Source organism: Macrotis lagotis, chromosome X (genome assembly GCF_037893015.1).
Source record: "Macrotis lagotis isolate mMagLag1 chromosome X, bilby.v1.9.chrom.fasta, whole genome shotgun sequence".
NCBI classification, from domain to species: domain Eukaryota; kingdom Metazoa; phylum Chordata; class Mammalia; order Peramelemorphia; family Peramelidae; genus Macrotis; species Macrotis lagotis.
In genome coordinates, this window is record NC_133666.1 from 667239396 (window position 1) to 667259164 (window position 19769).

The 19769-nt window shown below is 49.9% G+C and overlaps 1 protein-coding gene across 14 annotated transcripts in view; it reads left to right on the forward strand.

Moving 5' to 3' along the window:
- The window catches only part of NCOR2 (nuclear receptor corepressor 2), a 302271-nt gene that overhangs the window by 174974 nt on the left and 107528 nt on the right, over positions 1-19769 (forward strand). For 13 of the 14 annotated variants that reach the window (XM_074205397.1, XM_074205400.1, XM_074205399.1 and 10 more), the window contains one exon: positions 2901-2999. In XM_074205397.1, coding sequence (XP_074061498.1) covers positions 2901-2999 — 99 coding nt within the window. Of the gene's footprint in view, positions 1-2900; positions 3000-10224; positions 10293-19769 lie in introns of those variants that run through there. The other variant, XM_074205409.1, reaches the window with a different exon arrangement.

The window sequence follows — 19769 nt, forward strand, 5'->3', positions numbered from 1 at the left end:
CCTCCTCCCCCTGCTGCCCCCCTCCTCCCCCTCCTGCCCCCTCCTCCCCCTGCTGCCCCCTCCTCCCCCCTGCTGCCCCCTCCTCCCCCCTGCTGCCCCCTCCTCCCCCCTGCTGCCCCCCTCCTCCCCCTGCTGCCCCCCTCCTCCCCCTCCTGCCCCCTCCTCCCCCTGCTGCCCCCTCCTCCCCCCTGCTGCCCCCTCCTCCCCCCTGCTGCCCCCCTCCTCCCCCTCCTGCCCCCTCCTCCCCCTGCTGCCCCCTCCTCCCCCTGCTGCCCCCTCCTCCCCCCTGCTGCCCCCTCCTCCCCCCTGCTGCCCCCTCCTCCCCCCTGCTGCCTTTGTCATATGCAGACCCCTGGAACATCCTTGATTCCTGAGCTTCTTAGGGAGCACCTCCCCCCCGCCAGAGTGGCAGCCCCTTCCCTAGAGAGCCCTGTGCCAGAGGAAAGAAGCCCCCCTCCCTCTCTGGGCTGCAGAAGAACAGGCCCCCTCCTCCGAGCAGCCCAGGCGGAGCTTGTGTGTCAGAGCCTAGACAGCCTTACTCATTTACACACATACTCACACACATTTATATACACAAACACACACTCCTGGGCAGCCGACCGTACCTACACAACACACAGCACAGACCCACAGACACACCCACCCACACACGGACCTGCAGATCCAGCAAATGGACAGACACAGACATAACGTGTGCACACGCACATACACAAGTCTTATATGTATAATGTATATACAGCTACAGATAGTATTTGCATAAAATGCACAGACATATAACACACACAACACAGAGACCCCCAGGACATACCCCCACACACACACACTGACGCCTGCCTTTGAGCCTAGGGTACAGGGAGAAAGCTCCCTGCCTCGGAGATGGGAGAAATCCAAGGGCCTGAGTTATGATCCTGCTCTCTACACTGGGTGGCATCTTGAGCAGCTCCTGCCGCAGCCCCCACCGCAGCCCCCGTGATGGACTGGCTGCGCCCCACTTCGGGCCCTGGCGCAGAGCCAAGCCTTAGTCCCCTTGTCTGGAAGCTCGATGTTGCTACTTAAAGTTCTTTCCCAGGTTATTGTGAGGACAAGGCATCTTAATGACCCTGCAAGCCACACACTCATGGGAATTATTGGCAGCACTATTTTTTTAATTTCAGTAAATACTATTTTACAGTTTTCAACATTCACTTTTTATGAAATTTTGAATTCCAAATATTTTCTCCCCCCCACCCCGGCCCAAGGCAGCAAGCAGTCTAACATAGGTTACAGTGTGCAGCCATGTCAGTGTGTTTCCACATTAGTCACGTTGTGAAAGAAGAAACAGAACAAAAGGGAGAAGCCACAAAAACCAAAATAAAAGTGAAAATAATATGCTTCCATCTTTGGCAGCACCACTGTCAGTGAGAGGCAGTGTGGGACAGTAGAGGGAAGCGAGATCTGGATCCTGCAGTCTGACAGGGGCACTGAGGTGGGGCTGAGGGACACATTTTGTCTCTGAGCTCCTGGGAAGCGCCGTTGCCCTTCAGAAGGGGACTGTCTGGTGTTCCCGCCCCCCATGGCCCCGTGCCACCCCGTGCTACTGCTACCATCTTTTGTGTCCCCTGGAAGCCCCAGACACGCATAGATCTAGTGACCCTGGTCCCCTGGAACAACAAGCTCTAGCTCCAGTCTCCAGACATTTGCACGGGCTGTTCCCCTGAACCCTGAGTTCTCCCTGCCACCTCTACGTCCCAGTCTCCTTCAGGACCAGCTCTCGCCCTCCCCACTCTATGGGATGCCTTTCCCGCCCCCTCTGATCCTTCTTGACCCTTTTGCCTTGGTTCCGTTCAGCACTCCTCAACCTGGAGTTTACCCATTGTCTGCCCCACTAGACTGGCAGCCCCTCGAGGGTAGGTCTAAATTTGCCTCCTCCAGTGAGGACGTCATAGAGCCAGACCATGCCCCACACATGAGTGGTAGCTGAGAGGTAAAATGCCGGTGATGACAGGCTTGTGGCCTGCCTCCAGCTGCCCTCCTGGCACCCTCACCCAGGCAGACCAATCCAGGACAGGGCTGTAGTCAGGCTGGAGATGAGAAATGACCCCCACAGAGCCTCCCATCCTGGGCCGGAGGGGGCCCGCTGCAGTTTCCTCCTGCCTCGAGTATAACATACAGAATAGAGCCACAGCTGATCCCACCTGTCCCTAGTTGACAGATGGAGTCTTGTCCTTGGACCATTTGCGACGTCCGTCCCCTGCCGTCCTGAGGCTCACATTCTGGGGCGTGCAGTCCCTGGGTCCCCTGGAAGGCGGGATGGGCAGAAAGGGAGACCGTTTTAGTTGAAACATTGCCAGCCTTCCAGGGGGCCCAGCTGGGCCCTGCCCTCCAGGAGCTTCCAGTCTGCCAGCTAAATGGCTTCTTCAAAAACCAAGGCTGAAAGGGCCTGGACTGGCCAAGAAGGAGCTTTAGCTAGGCTTGTTTTTCAAACATCGACCTACTTGGAGTCGGGGCTCCCTGCAATGCTAGGCGCAGTGTCAGAGCCTGGCCATAAAGGAGTATTATTTGTGATAAAAGAATGATTACTTTCCACAGTGGGGAGCAAAGTTAATGGAATTCCTTACCCTGGGAGGAGATCCAGGCTGAAATTATAAACGGGTCCTGGAAGGGCTTAGCAGAATTCTTGGAAAATAGCACTATTAGAGGGTTGGGGGTGGGGGTTGGAGGAGGGACATCCTGGCTGTTGGGTTTGGCGTCCCTCAGCCCCCCTTAGTGCCCTTGTCAGATTGCAGAATCCTGACTGGTCAAGGGGTCCAGGGGTCAGGGTGTGAGCAGGAAAGGCACCTGGAACCAGGGAGCCCCTCTCCCCCCAGCCCTCTGGGAAATAGAGGTGGCAGGGACCGATGGCTCCTTTCTGTCCTCCACAGACTGTGGCCGAGTGTGTGCTTTACTACTACCTGACCAAGAAGAATGAGAACTACAAGAGTCTAGTGAGGCGCAGCTACAGACGGCGAGGCAAGAGCCAGGTAAGAGACCCTCCATGTCAGGGCCCAAGGGCCACCTGGCCTTGGTGCATCTTAACAGGATTACCCCAACCTTCCAATCCAACCTTCCTCATTTTCCTGGAGACCCTCTCCATGACCAGGACCACCTGTTACGTCTCATCTGTAAAATGGAGATTATTGTATCTGTGGCCTTGGGTCGAAGTGGGGGCCGTTGGGAGACCCTCTTTGTAAAGAGCTGTGTAAGCATCTGGTGATGGCAGTGGTTGCCTCCCAACCTCCTCGTCTTCCCTCCTCCCTACCAAAGGGCTGTGTGCTCGGGCCTGGGTGGAGACACTACTCCTGGCCCCAGTGGATTCCCAGTCCCATTGGTGGGAGGAGGTGCTGAGGGGAGACCAGACCTCTCTGGACTCCCACCCAGGTCCTGCCTTGTACGGAGGGAGCCAGGGATCTGTGGGAGGCGTTCCTGTTTATACTCAGAGGAGATAGGACTGTATGCTCCGGCCTTGGGGAAGGAGGTACCCACTGGGTGGGGATGCCTCGTCCTCTCTGGCGCAGGGACTCCCCCAGCTCTGGGTTCACAGTCTGACTCGCCCACCCCCCTTTTCAGTCTGATTGTCTATCAGGAATAAGCAATGAGAACCCAGGCTTAAATCTGACCTTGATAGGCATCACTCCCAGTGTGGCCTGGGGACACACGACCTTAGCTTAGGCCCCTGCAGCTCTCCATCCGGGATCCTGGGCCCCTTCCTGCTCTCTCTGCAAACTACAGAGTAGGCTCGCTCAACTTTTGCTGCCCAGCATTCTTACAAGCACAGTTTAGGCACAAGTCTCTCAGGCCATTAGGGGCCTCCTGGCGCCGGGCTGTGTGCTCTGTACTAGAAACATGCAGAGAGGTTGCAGTCACAGACTCAGGGCTGGGAGGGTCCCCTTCAGGGCCGCCTCCTTTCTTTGTCAGCTGAGAGTATGCGGGTGGGGGAGTTGCGGAGGTTTACCCAGCGCCCTCCCAAGAGGCTCATCAGAGGACCCTTGGCCTAGAGCCAGAGGGACCCTGAGAGACCATGGGAGTCTGTGTTTAATCCCACCTCGTACAGATGAGGATATTGAAGCACAGGGATGTCAGGGGCTTGCCCAGGGTGACAGTAAGTACCTGAGACAGCATTTGAGCCCTGGTCACAGGACTCCCAAGTCTACACCTCTGTCTGCTGTGGTCCTGAGTGACTCCTCCTCCTGGCCCCCCACTGCCCAACTGGGGGAGGGAAAGCATGCCGCCGCCACCACCTCCACCATTACCACCCTCCACCCCACCTCCTCCACCTCTACCAACACTGGCCCCAAGCAGGGAAGTGGATCTTTGGGACTTTTCATGTGAGTCAGCTCCCCTCCTATGAAGTGAATTAAAGAATTAAGTCTTTGTCCAGCCTAATGGCCCCCGCTTTGCAGCCATTAATCTGGTTTCTTATTGTCCCATGCCTTCCAGCAGCGACAAGTGACACCTGCTCACTGGAAGGAGGAAAGAACTCTGAAGCCTTTGTTCCCTTAGCTTGGGAGGCAGGGGCACACCGGTGGGTGTGCTGAGGTGGCAGGGGCAGGTGGGGGGCTGCTGTGGGCCTCCTACCATGTTCCCTTCCCTTTTCCCCTTCCTTGTCTCCTTCCCCTTTGACAGATTTGTATGGGGGGGGGAAGATTGGGGGCCGCAGAGCCCCCAAGGGAGGAGCACCAAGGTGGGTGCATGGGCCCCAGGGATGGATCCCTGCCAGCCCCTCAGCCTCCACACATTGGCCTTCAATTCCTCCTTGTTAAAATGGGGGCCTGGCACTATCCCTCAGTTTGGAAGCATTTATCAGTCACTTCTGATGGACCAGACCCTGGGCTACATTGTTGGGGGTACAAACCGAAAGAAAACCACTGGACCAAGCCCTGCCTCTTCCACCTGGTTGGGGTTTAACCCCCTCCCCGATCACTTCCCATTCCCTCTTGGTCAGGGGCCCTGAGGGCAGCAGCCTGCACCTGACCAGGTGTCCCCTCACTCTTCTCATCCTCTGCTTCTCCTAAAACCGACTTCCTTGGACCTTCCCACCCCTGCCCCCAGTTCTCCTTCCTGAGGCCAAACAGAAAAGTAGCAGGGTTTTATTGTCTCTTCTCTTATTATTTTTTGGACCAACTTATTTTCTCTGAAGTATCCCCCGGGCCTAGGTGTTGGGAGGTAGGGCTGAGCTCGTGTTGAGAAATTACAGGTCATGCCTGCGCCTCTGTCCTAAATCAGGAAGGAGGGAAACTGGGTTTCTGGCCATCCTCGAGTGGCTTGGAATGCTCTCCCCCGCCTGCCCTCGCCTCCCCCCAGCATCCGACTCGACAAGAGATGAGCTGCTTTGGCTGAAGGCCGGACAGGGGTGGAGATTTATGGCCGTAACCTGGGAGGATTTTCTGTGAACGGCAGATCAGCCTTCTCCATCTGGCCCAGCTCATAAATATGGAACAAACGGGGAGAGATACCTGGGTACTGAATGACTGCGCTGTAATTCCTCCTCTGGGCCCCTGGGACAAAATAATAAACGACAGGGCCTATCTTTGGTGGCTTGGTGTGCTCCTCTGAGATAGAATTATGTGGTTGCTCCTGGGAGGGGAGGGAGGGACAGAGAGACAGAGACAGGGAAAGAGACAGACGGGGGGACACAGAGACCAGACAGAGACAGAGAAGAGACAGACAGATGGGGGAAGGAGAGAGAGAGAGAGACAGAGACAGAGAGAGAGAGAGAGAGACAGAGAGAGAGAGAGAGAGAGAGAGAGAGAGAGAGAGAGAGAGAGAGACTGTGTGTAAGAGAAATAATTAATCTCTTGGGGTTTCTCCCTGTGGGTCTGACTGTAAATCTGGCGGGTCACTGGCCTGTACCAGGGCACCACTGTCATAGACTTGGAGAATGGGGCTCTGCAGTGTTCACTCGAGCCCCCCTGGGGCAGCCCCGTGGCTGGTGGTGGCACTTCTGTGTTGGGGGTGACTGAGTGCAGCTGAGACCCTCCAGTTCAACCCCTCACTCCTAAATGGTTGAGGAAGCTGAGGCAGCAAGTCCCTGGATGGCATGTCCAGGGTTACCAAAGTGGCAGAGCCAAATGCAGCACCAGCACCGTCTCATGCTGGGTTGGCTTAGGGTCAGATGGGGTAGGGTCTTTCATCCCAGGGGTAAAGCCCTGGATGTGAGGAGGCCATTGGCACATCTGGCTAGAGAGTTGGTGTGGGTGTCTAAAGATATCCTCCAGTCAGGCCACCCGCCTCGGCCCCTCCGGGCAGCCTCTGTCCTTTCCTTTACTCAGCTCCTGGCCTCACCCTGTGGGCCCCAGGAGGCCCTTTCCTCCCCCTCCTCTGGCTGGGGTTCTTCTCCCCGAGCCATGCCGCCACCTTTCCTGCTCTGTAGGTCTCTTCTCCCATTCCCCAGGCTCCGTCTCTCCCCCCTCAGCCTCTCTTCTCTTCCCCAGGTGCTTCCTTGCTGTCTCTCCCAAGTCTTGTTCCCCCCCTCTCCTTTCCACTTCTCCCTCTTTTATCCCCGCCCCTCCCCTCCCCCTGCCTTGGCTGTTCTTCTGTCCTCTTTGCCCACCTGCCCCCAGGGCTCAAGGATGAGACCCCTCTGGGCTGCCATGGCAGGGAGCCCTCTGAATCTAGATTTTGGGAGGGGAGGGTGCCAGCCCTCCCTCTGGCACCAGCAGGCAGTGGTCACTTGGGAAAACCCCTCCCTGCCATCCCTGGGATGGAAGAAGGACCCTTGAGAAAATTAACTTGATGATAAATATATTAATAGAAAATCAAATGCAGCCAAAAGGGGAGAGAGAGAGAGAGAGAGAGAGAGAGAGAGAGAGAGAGAGAGAGAGAGAGAGAGAGAGAGAGAGAGAGAAGCATCATCCAGGCAAAGGAGACCCAAGGGCCCCAGTCCTCCTGTGGGTGCCGCTGCCATCCTGTGGAGTCTAGGCTGGGTGCGTCCACCCCATCACATCCATCGGCCCTCCTAGGGCCCAGCCCACACTCCCAGCCTCACATCACAAAAGGCAGGCCGACCTGGGCAGGCAGGATGCCCTGGCTGTTGGGGGGGGGGGTAAAGTTCCCTCCAAACCTCTGTAAAGAGAAGAGTTTGAGCCAGATGGCCTCTCAGCCCCCTCCCAGATGTGTGGCTCAGATCCATGGGAGTAACTGAGAGCAGAGTGAGGGAACCAGGTCACTATTAAGAACAATCTAACTCCCTGTCTCTCGGGCTTGCAGGAGTCTCGGGGATACCCCATAGGGCTCCATCATTTTACCAAAAAGCAAACTCAGGCTCATCAAAGTGCAGGGACCATATCACAGGGCCAGGATTCGAACCCACAGCCACTGTTTGGATGACCTGAATACCATGGAGGCAGAGGCCAGAGGTCAGTCGGTCTGTCTGTAGCAGTTACCTGCTATCAATCCATCAAGCTGTCCATATTTATTAAGGTCTTTTGTGGACCAGACACTGGACTAGGCTCTGGGGGTGCCAGGAGAGGCCAAACCAGCCCCTGACCTCAAGGGGCTTATGTCCAGAGAGGAGACCACATGCAGACAGCCGTGTCCAGACCAGGTGTCTGTGTGGAGATGGTCCACAGGGTAGACCCCTCATTTAGGGAGGCGGAGGCACCTCGTGCACAGGTGGGATTTTAGCTGGGACTTGAAAAAAGCCAGAGTGGCCATTGGGAAGGGGTGGAGATGGGAGGTAGAGTTTAAAAATAGTTCCAGAGCCCCCCTTTGGAGAGGGAGGTTTCTGTTTAGGGCAGGTTGGCTCAAAAGGTCCCCTGCCAGTTCTAACATTTTGTGATGGGGTTTCATCATAGCTTTATCATCCGTTCATTCATCCTTGTTTGTAGAGACAGCAGAGACCAAGGGTTGGCTAGCAACGTGGCTCAGCAGGAGTTCAGGGAAGGTTGGGAGGACGGGCAGGTCTAGGGCAGCTTCACGGAGGTTGTGAGCCTCGATCCATGCTAAGTGCTGAGTGATGGCGAGGTTGGAAGTGAGGATGTGTGGCATTCCAGGTGGCCTGATAGCCATCTCCATGTACATAAAGACATAATTATAAAATGTCATTATCCCGTCCACATCGTGGGGGTTAGGGGCACAGTGTCCCTGCAATCTGGAAAAACCACTCTGGCCCTCCAAAATATGTTGATATTGAGGTCACTTAGGGTGACCTTAGCTGATGTCATAAAGACCTGAGTTCAAAGCCATCCTCAGACACATCTATGTGACCTTGGGCAAGTCATTGAACTCTGAATGTCTCATTCCTATCTGGCCACTGGACCCAGACAGCTCTGGAGAAGAAAGGGAGACTAGCACAGCCCTCCCCCCAATCCAACTCACATACTTTTCATGGCCTCACCTCCCCTGATGTCATGGTCTTCTTCAACAAAAAAGACAGCCATCTATCATGTGTTGCTGTTGTAGAGTACTGTCTGTATGTTTTATGCGTTTCTGAAATCTCTAAACCTTTTCTGTGTCATCTGCTGACCTTTGTATGATGGCTGCAGCTTCTGCAAAACTCCCCCAAAATACCCATTAATTTTTTTATGCAGACTTGCTTTATAGCAAAACCATATCAGGGGACAAAAGCAATGTGAAAGGGATAACTGTGTTTGTTATATTTAAGACGTTTTATGTCTAGGATGTATTCTATAATAGTGTATGTAATAATGTTCTGTTCCTCTGCCAGTGTGTGTATAAATACACATCTATAATGTACATATATGTAAAAGCATATGTGTGTGTGTGTGTGTGTGTGTGTGTGTGTGTGTGTGTGTGTTTTGGGGAGGTGAGGCAGTGGGTTTAAGTGATTTGCCCAAGATCAAACAGCTGGCAGGTGTCTGAGGTCAGATTTGAACTCAGGTTCACTTGACTCTGCACTGTGTCCCCTAGCTGCCCCTTGAACAACTATATATTAACACAGAGGGGATATTCAGGGTAGGGGGTGGGGTGTAAGATCCAGGGTTCAGACCCTGGCTAGCCAAGTGACCGGTCAACAGCTTCGGTGTGAGGATGAGAGGTACAGGCCTAGCTAGCCCTCATTAAGTGACCGCGTGAAAGTCATCACCACATCTGACCTTCTCTGGCTCTGTGGCAAATCACAGTTTCCTTGCTGATAAAATGGAGATGATAATGCATATGGGCTATTCCCTAAATGGGGTTCTAAGGCTTTGCTGGATATCTACTGCTCTGCAGATTTGAAGGGGATTTGTAAGTCGATTATTATGATGGTATCGAGGGTCTGGGGGGGGGGGTCAGGCTTTGAGACCTGGGGTACCAATTTGGTCCCATAAAGTCACAGACCCGTGCAACCCTAGTCTGGCCAGTCATCTCCTCAAGGGGAGACCCCTCCCCCAAACAGGAAGGGCCACTCCATGGGTGCTTCCTCGGAGATGGGTGAGTCACTGTCCTTATCCTGGTTCTGGAAGATAAAGGGCGACCCGCTCTTTATCTCCTTAGGGGGACGCCCCATAGGAATCGATCCCCTCTGGGGATCTGGCTTTCTTAAAGAGAATAGTGTGGGTGGGGGGTGCTTGAGGTCATCCCTTCTCCCTGTTGGCCCCTCACTCCCTATTATAGGACGGCAGGGACCTGCCCATTTGGCTGTCAGAGAGCCTTTGAATTGGGTTTATGAGGTGGTGGCGTAGACCAAATGAGCTAACGTTGATAAAGCAGGGCACCCAGCATTAGTAGGCACCATCTGAATACTTACTCCCTTCCCCAGCTCCATGACCAGGGTCTCCACCAGCAGGACCTGGTCACAAGAACAGGTGACCTAGAGGGCTCCCTGCCGCGTCCCTTCTGCACCTTCCACCCACCTCGGCCTTGGCCTTGAGGTTGCCCAGGGGAAGGCCGGAGGGGGCTCATGCCGTCATCCATCATGCCTCCGGGTCCCAAGGCCCTTCCACATATGCCCCCCACCCGATCCCCAAGATGAATCACCGTCGTCGGCAATGGCAACAGCAGCCGCCAGCCCCAAGCGCGCCCGGTGACGAGGACGATGGTTTTATAGCTCATGATTCATAGACTGTGAGCGACCGCGTTATTCCAGTACATTGCAAAATCATAGCAGGAATGTTGTGGTCAGTTTACGGCTTAACTATGCAAATCGCCAGGAAGCGCCCGGAGCCCGAGAATGTGAGGCAGACGGAGCTGGGGTGGAGGGCCTTCCAGGAGGAGGAGGAGGAGGAGGAGGAGGAGGAGGAGGCGGCGGCTGGGGCCTGAGCCGCGCAGCCCGCCCGATGGGGCTCAGTGGAAGTGGCGGCACCCATGAGCTGGAGGGGGGCCTCTTTTTGAGAGTAAGTGCTTCCCCCGTCTCTGTCTCCCCCACCCCCGGCCTTCCTCCCCTGGCTGTTCAGTCTGAGAACATTCCGGGCCTCTCCTCTCACTCTTGGGGGGTGGGGGGACTATCGGAGCTGCAGCTTGGGACCAGGCACAGGATAATCTGCAGCCCCCTCCTCCTGGAGAACGAAGTCTGAGGCCAGACACTGCCTCTTGGGGGACACCGGCTCCGTGGTGCTGCCAGGGTGGGCCATGGTGGGGAGCCCTGGTGTATTCTGGGGTCCCCCTTCCACCGTTCTGAAAGATAACGAAGATGACAGACCTCCAAAAGGCAGGAAACAAAGACCGGAGGGACCTCTCCCACCCCCCACCCCTCTACCTCCCACCCACCGGCTCCCACCGGACCTTCCAAAAGAGGAAGTAAACAGCAGCGGGAGGGGCCGGCTCCTTCCAAGGGCCCTGCATCCGCTCCTGTCCCTGACTCCCCTCAGCCCTCGCCTTCCATCCTGCCTCAGCCTCACTCCACCTCACCCACTCTGCCTCCCTCTCTCGCTCTGTTTCTCTCTCTCTCTTCTCTCTCTCTCTGTCCCTCTCTCTCTCTGTCTCTCTCTGTCTCTCTCTCTGTCTCTCTCTGTCTCTCTCTGTTTCTCTCTCTGTCTCTTTCTCTCTTACTGTCTCTCTGTCTCTCTCTCTCTGTCTCTCTCTCCCTCTCTCCTTTCTCTCTGTCTCTCTGTCTCTCTCTGTCTCTCTCTCTCTCTCTCCCTCCCTCCCTCTCTCTCCCTCCCTCTCTCTCTCTCCTTGCTCCCCCATTCCCCCTTCTTTCCCATCCACCCTGTCTCAGCCTCAGTTCACGTCACCTTCAACATGCGTTCTCTCTCCCTCTTCACCCCCAGCCATCTCAAGCCCCCTCCCCTGACTCCATCTGTCTTTCCCCAGTTTCTCTGTCCCTCCCTCCGATGAATGCCATTGTTTCTGGGGTCACCATGACTGTGACTTGGGATCGCCGCATGAGTCAGGGTAGCCCCAGGGGTGGGACTGCGATGACCCAGAGGCCAGTGCTCTCTATGGCGCTGCCCACGCCAGGGAGGAGAAGGGCCAGCACTTGTCCAGGGGGATGGTTTGCTGGTGTCCTGTGTTGTCAAGCCCCCCTCCGCCTCCCCCTTGGTGGATGAAGTCATTTGACAGCTCCGTCCAGTGTAGTCTGGGAAAGTTGGCAGGCGAGCCCTGCCAGATTGCTTCAAGGCTGTGTTTAATCTTCCACGGGAACACGTGTGTGGATGGGTGTGTGTGTGTGTGTGTGTGTGTGTGTGTGTGTGTGTGCGCGAGCACGCTCTATGGAGATGAGCACATGGTTGGCCAAGGCCCAAGATCATCCCAGAGCCCCTCTTTGCTGGGGTGGGGAGGGGGTAGGAAGGTGACTTGGGGCTGCGTCTGGGGTTTTTTTGGATCTTCCTGGGGTCGCACAGTCCCCTACAAGAAGTTGGCTAGTTATCCAGAGGACAAACAAGAGCTTTGGGCTTAGTCCAGATCATTAAGATTCTGGTGGATGTAAGGCAGAGGGGAGCAGGTGTTTATCATTGTCCTCCTGGGCTTCAGGTGAAGGAAGGTGCAGGGGTGAGGAGAGAAAGGCTGGGCACAGCCCTGCTCGGCCCCCTTTGGAGCAGAATAGCATCCATAAATGTGCTCTGCAGGTTGGGGTGGATGTGGGGGAGAGAGGAAAAGGTCATCTCTGATGGACTATTCCTATCTGCAAGAAGAAAAATGTGAGGTGTCTCCCCCCACCACCACGCCAAGAACAGAAACCGAGTCCACTCAGGGGCCAATAATGAGATATGACAAGAGGGTGCTGGGCTGCTAGCCCCCCTCCCCAACGCCAGATGAGCCAAACCACATCAAAGAGAGCCAGGCTGCAATGGGGGAGGCCTCCCAGCCTGGAGACCAGTCACAGCAATCTCCCCAAGAGCTAACAAGCCCCAGAGTTTGGGGCATTTCAATCCAGAGCACGGAGCAAATGGAAAATATTTACCATGGGGAACAGCTATTAAGGTGGGTTGGATGATCTCTCCAGCTCCCTGCAGGGCGTCAGACCTCAGCCCGTTCCCGGTTGGGGTTTGGCTTGCTGGGCCATGGCCCTTGAGGAAGACCTTGTCCTCACTCTTCCAGCCCTCTTCCTTTGTCTTCTGATCTCAAGGTCCCAGGAACTTTCAGGTGTTGGGGTGTCCTCTCCCATCCCAGGCACCCTTTCTTTGCTCTTAGATTTCTGACAGCTTCCTGTTCCCTCTATGTGGTCCCTGCTTGGGGGCTCCCTGGTAACAGTGAGACCTTGAGGAGCAAATGAACCTTGAGCAGAAATAAATTCTTTGTTTTTTGAAAAAGAGAAGTTTGTAATAATGATGAAAGCGCTAACTGATGTTAGGATTTCCTCTGCTCTTAACCTATGGCCTCCTGAGACTGGACCCTGGGATCCTAATGCTAATTTATATAGAAGCCCAACTTTTTTCAATGACTTTTCTTCTGTTTGTCAGAAAACTGGCTCTCACAAAAGACTAAAGTGATTTTGGGGAAGGAATTTCAAAACAAAACAAAAAATACACCCCTCCCCAAACAAACTTTAAAAGGTTTTAATTGATATTTAAAAATTGTGTGTGTGTGTGTGTGTGTGTGTGTGTGTGTGCGCACGTGCATGTGTGCGCGCATGCATGTGCACTTGGGGGTTGGGGGTTTTGCCACTAACTCGCCCTTGGAGGCAGTAAACCTTAACCTAAGGATCCTGTCCCTCCCCCCCCCCCCCCCCCCCCCCCCCCACCATTTGCAGCAAGGGAACCCATGCTCACATGCTGACCTTGTTTGGCCGGGTCATTTCCATGAAGAACAACATTTTGGCAATAGATTCCTTATCCCTGCACTTGCACATCCACAAATACAGCTTGCATTGTACTTTTAAGTTTAACTTTTCTTAAAAATCTTCCCTCTGTATCCTAGCCAGAAGTTATATTGTGCCTCCCCAGCTCCTAGACTTGCTTCCTGCCCTCAGGAAGTTTCTGTTCCAACTGGGGAGACAGTGTGTCCATATGTCGGTATCTGCTGGTGGTTTTGAATCTGACATCTGTGAAAATGTTTTTTAAAATATTGTGATAATTATATATCAATATAATTGATTTTGTTTGTAATCTTGTAGATTTAACTTTCCACATTTGGAACATTGATTCAGGGAATCATCCCAAAGGGTAATGACTCAAAAAGACTAAGAATTCCTGGTCAATACAAAGGAGATAATGAAGTGACCTTGGACAAGGGGAGTGAGGAAGGCCCTGGTGGCTGGATAGGCTAGGATCTAGCCCAAATGTCCAGCCCCTTTCCAAACATTCCTGCCACACCACCGCCACCTCTTCCCCAATCCTACTCTGGCCTCCTCAAGAATGGATGGTGTGGGTCAGTCCCTTGGCTCTTATCATCCACTCCATAGACCTTATGATCTGGGAAGCAGGATCTGTTTTGCTCATAGTACTGGGATGTGGTAGGTCACCAGTAATATTTGTTCAGTTCAAGCCAAGCTTTTTTTTTTTTCTTAGGTTTTTGCAAGGCAGTGGGGTTAAGTGACTTGCCCAAGGTTACACAGCTAGGTAATATTAAGTGTCTGAGACGAGATTTGAGCCCAGGTTTCCAGGGCCAGTGCTTTATCCACTGCGCCACCTAGCCGCCCCTCAACCCAAGTTTTAAGGACCAACTGAAGAAACAAAGATTCTCCTCTCTTTCCTCCCTAAAAAAAGTCCTTGCCCCCAAGCACTTTATAATCCACTAGCAGATGGAGAAGAGGAGGAGAGAGCATTTCATGCATTTATACATTCCACTGGGTGACTACCAAGGGGTTCATACTCTGGAGGAGAGGGGAAACAGGAAATATGGACCCTCCCCCTCCACCACTTTATGGTCTAGTTGGGGAACTGTAAGAGTAATTAATAGTAATGATGATGATAAGGATAATAGCTTGCTTACATTGGTTTAAGACATTAAGATTTGTAAAACATTTCCTATGCATTCTGCCTTTGAGAAGCCCTGAGGTCCAAGAACGTTAGGAATCTCTATAGTCACACTGCAGGGGTTAGAGGCAGGATTCAAATCTATGTCCTTTCAATACTTGGCTATCTCCCTGCCTCTCCATGAAATAATCAGTGAGGAGAGGGGCATGCAGTTCCTCTTTTTCCTCCAATAAATTCCTAGAAACAGCAGATTTGTTTGGAAAATGCATCATTTTTTTCCAAAATAACAGTGTTATCCAAGGTTACATTCCATTAAAGACTCTGTATTAAATAAATCATTGGTGTGACCAACAATATGTCCAAAATACAAAGAAGCATCAATTATAAAGCTGTAATAATTTAAAAGAATAAAATTATGCTTTTTTTTTTTTTGGCGGAGCTAAGACAGCAGAGTAAAAGCAGAGACTTCCTTGAACCCTAAACAAATTCTAGAGCAGCAGAACCCACAAAAAGTCTGAGGGGAACAATTTTCCAGCTCAGGGCAGCTTGGAAGATTGACAGGGAAAGGTCTGTTGAAGCAGGAGGAGAGAGGGGCATAGACCACACCATCACAGGCTGCATCAGTGCAGACGGGCCCCAGTGACTGAATCAGTGACAGCGGTGGAAGTTTCCAAACTTCTCAGCTCACAGACCCTAGGGCAGCTTGGAGGGTAGACAGGAAGGGTCTCTCTCCCCTGGATGAGTGTGGGGCACAGTCCAGCACAGGCTCGGCCCCAGCAAACTGGGAGCGGGTCCTAGGAGTCCCTGAATCATAATCCTCATCATCAGCACCAACTCATTCTGGATCCCCCAGCCCACAGACCATAAGAGGGTCAAACAACTGGGCAGAAGGAGATTCCAGGGTCTCTTTGCTAGCCTCTGTTGCTTTGCCCATCATCAGGTTGGGTGTTAGTCTTGGGTGCCAATCCCAGGGAGAGGAGGAGCAGCAGTGGACCCCAGACCTTGGGGCTACAAGGGACCCATCTTAAGGATGCTGTGGTCACTCCTAGAGATCATACCCCCTTGGAAGAACTGAAAACCAAGGGGTCCTAAAAGTAGATCTGAAAACAGCAGCTCAAAGCCCCTGCCATCCTGCCCCCTGGAAGCAGAAAAGAGTTAAAATCAAGACAGATTGGGGAAATGAGCAAATAGCAGAAAAAAAATCTTAGCATAGAAAGTTACTATGGTGACAAGAAAGATTGAAACATACACTCAGAAGAAGATAACAAAGTCCAAGCTTCTGCATCCAAAGCCTCCAAGAAAAATATGGATTTATCCCAGACTGTGGAAGAACTCAAATAGGGTTTTGAAAAATCAAGAAAGGGAGAGGAAAGATTGGAAGAGAAATCTAGTAATGCAAGAAAATCATGAAAAAAAGAGTCAACCACTTGGGAAAGGAGACAGAAAAAATACTGAAGACAATAATACCTCAGATGGAAAAAGAGGAACAAAAAGCCAATGAGAAGAGTGCCTTAAAAAAGTAGAATTGGTCAAATGGAAAAAGAGGCACAAAAATTCACTGAAGAAAAAAGTCTTAAAAAATATAATTGAGGAGCATCTAGGTGGCTCAGTGTATAGAGCACCGGCCCTGGAATCAGGAGTACCTGAGTTCAAATCTAACCTCAGACACTGAATAATTACTTAGCTGTGTGGCCTTGGGCAAGCCACTTAACCCTATTTGCTTTGCAAAAATCTAAAAAAGAAAAAAAAGTGTAATTGGCCAAGTAGAAAAGGAGGTGCAAAAACTTACTGAAGAAAATAATTCCTTAAAAATTAGAATTGATCAAAAGATAAGAACAGTTTTCAGATGAAGCAAAATTTTTGAGAAATCAAGAAAGAATAAAACAAAACCAAAAGAATGAGAAGGTAGAAGACAGTATGAACTCTCTCATCTGACTTGGAAAATAGATCCTGGAGAGATCATTTTTAAAAAACCATGATCTAGGAGCAGCTAGGTAGCACAGTGGATAGAGCACCGGCCCTGTAGTTAGGAGGACCTGAGTTCAAATCCAGCCTCAGACACTCAATAATTACCTAACTATATGGCCTTGGGCAAGTCACTTGACCCCATTGCCTTGCAAAAGCCAAAAAAAAAAAAAGCAAAAACAAACAAACCTCAGAACCATGATCTAAAAAAGAGCCTTGACATCTTTCAAGAAGTTCTGATATTTGAGAACCAGAAGGTAAAGCGGAAATTTGGAAGAATCCACCAATGACCTCCTGAAAGAGATTCTAAAATGAAAACTCCCAGATTATTTATAGTCAGATTACAGAGCTCTTGGGTCCAGGAGGAAACTTGCCAGCAGTGAGAAAAATGCATTTCAAGTATCATGGAACCACAGTTAGGGTAGCACAAGGTGAAGCAGCTTCTGCATTAATGGATCAGAGGGCTTAGAATATGATATTCCAGAAGGTAAAAGAGCTTGGATTACAACCAAGCATCACTTATCCAATAAAATTATGCATAATCTTTCAGGGCAAAAGATGGACATTCAATGGACTTTCAGGCTTTCTTCATGAAAAGACCAGAGCTGAACAGAAAATTTGACTTTCAAATACAAAATTCAAGAGAAGCATAAAAAAGTAAATAGGGAGAGGAAATCATTAGATTTAATAAGGTTAAACTTTACATTCCTACATGGAAAGATGATGCTGGTGACTCATAAGAACTCTATAAGAACATTATTAGGGCAGTTAGAAAGACTATATGTACAGGTGTGAGTTGAATATGAAGGGATGATATTTAAAAAAAATAAAATTAAGGGTTAAGAGAGGAATGTACAAGGAGGTAAATTAAATAAAAGTAGGAAGAAAAAAGTTTACAGTGGAGGGGAAGTGAGGGAGAATGAGGACTTTGATCAGAATTGATTCAAAGAGGGAATAGTAGACACACTCAAGTGAGAATAGAAGTCTATCTTGGCCTCCAGAAAAGTAGAAGGGGAAGGGGATAAGAGAAAGGGGGATGGGGGATGGAGAGGAGGGAAAATTGGGGGAGGGGGCATCAGAAGGAAAACACTTTTAAAGAGGGACAGGGAGGAAACAGGGTGAGGGAATAAAATTGAAGCAAGTTTTTCTAATAAAGGTCTCATTTCTCAAACATTAGAAAACTGAGTCAAATTTATGAAAATGAGAACCATTCTATAATTGATGAATGATCAAAAGATATGACATTTTCAAATGAAGCAATCAAAGTTATCTATAGTCTTAGGAAAATATGTTCTAACTCAGTATTGATTGGAGAGATATAAATTAAAACATATGGTTAATTAGGACAGATTAGATTGGCTAATAGGACTGAGGAGGAAAGTAGCAAAAGTTGGAAGGGTTATGGAAAAAATGAGACATTAATGCACTGTTGGTGGAGTTGTGAACTGATTCAGCCATTCCGTGTGTGTGTGTGTGTGTGTGTGTGTGTGTGTGTGTCGAATTTTTTATTATTTATTTTTCCAGTCATATGTAAAGATAATTTTCAACATTCATTTAGAAAAAAGTTTATTTAAGGCAATGGGATTAAGTGCATGCCCCAAGGTCATAGAGCTAGGCAATCATTAAGTGTCTGAGGCCGGATTTGAACTCAGGTTCTCTTGACTCCAGGGTTGGTGCTCTTTCCACTGTGCCACCTAGATGCCCCCTTTAACATTAATTTTTATGTTTATAACGTTTTTCCCCATCCTAGGAGAGCAAGTAATCTGATACAGACTATACATGTGCAGTCATGTGACCCATATTTCCATATTAGACACACTGTGAAAGAAGCTGATTCAGCCATTCTGTAAAGAAATTGGAACCATGTCCAAAGGGCTATAAAATCATACATACCCTTTGACCTAAGATCTGTAAACCAAAAGAGATAAAAAACAGAAGGGAAAGGATCAATAGGGTAAAAAATGTTTAAAGCAGCGCTTTTCCAATGGCAAAGGATTGGAAATTGAGGGATCTGGAGGCAAAGAAATTGGAAATCATTTGGGGAACGACAGAACAAATTGTGGTATGTCATTAGAATGGAATACTATTCTGCTATGAGAAATGATAAGCAGGATGTTCTCGAAAAAACTGGAAAGACTTACATGAGCTGATGCAAACTGTAGGATAATCAGCTGTGAGTGATGTAACTATTCCTAGCAATGCTGTGACTCAAGCCAGCCCCGAAGGGCTAATGAGGAGTGATGCTATCCATTCCCAGAGAAAATGCTGATGGTTTCTGAATGCAGATTGAAGCATACTTTTAAAAAAAATAATTTTTAAATTTTTTTTCTTTGGTCTGTTTTTTCTTTCACAACATGAATTTTATGGAAATGTTTTGCATGACTTCACATGTATAGTCTATATCAAATCACTTGCCTTCTCAATTGGAAGAAAGAGAAAGGAGGAATGGAGAGTACTTGGAACTCAAAAGTGTTAAAAATGAATGTTGAAAATTGTTTTTATAATTGGGGAAAATAGAATAGTAAATAAAATTTAAAAAATAAAATTATGCTTTTTTTAATAAAAGGATTTTATTTAATTTGAATTTTACAATTTCCCCTCTAATCTTGCTTCCCTTTCCCCACCCGACCCCTTTTTAATGGTCCTAAATGCATCCATCAATTATACTAAAAAACCCTGTCTACAATGGCATGTACCAATAAAATATAGTTTCTACAACAGTCCAGATATGACCTTTAATATACTGCTGCAGCAGATCATAATTAAATATCTCACTGCCAGCAGATCTTGCTTGCTGCCTTCAAATTTTGGAAGATTTAAAGGCAAAAGTTTTGCTTGGTTCAGGTCTCATTGAGAAAAGCCACTCATAGAGAAATCTACATTAGCTTTCCCAGGAAATGTGAGTTCCTTGCTTTCTTTCCTCTGTCATTTTCCTTTAACATCCAGAATCATCCCATTAACCTTAGCTTCCCAGGGAAAATGATTTCTCCTCTTTAATCCATAGCTTCAGAGATTGAAACAATTTAGCATCAGCATAAACCTTTATCCACCAACCTCCAGAAGTCTTAGTTTTTAAATCCCCTCTGACAATTTGGTCATAGCAGGAAGAATACTTCACATTTCACTGGACAGCTATAAAATAATTTCCAAGATCTCAAATGGGCTTTATTTTATTTTATTAGTTATTAGTGAAGAGTAGGTAGGGTCTCCTCATCTTAGTCAGATTGGATATTCAGGTCCAATCCTTCTACTCATCTGACATGGTGCCTGGCTCATAGTGAGCTCTTCCCCTATAGATAACCTAGAGCTTCCATTTCCTGGGACCCACCATATTAATGCCAAACTTAATGTAGATATTGGAATTGGCTTTAGCTCCTACTGCAGCTCAGAACTCCCGAGCTTAAGAAGTCTGCTGTCCTCAGTCTCTCTGGGTGCAGGAAGTTTCTCATCACACTGAGAAATCCAAATGGGCTTTAAAAGGGACCCCCCAGCATCTCCCTTTTTAAGAAATCATAGGCTTCAAGGGTCAAAAGAAATCTGCTAGGCTTA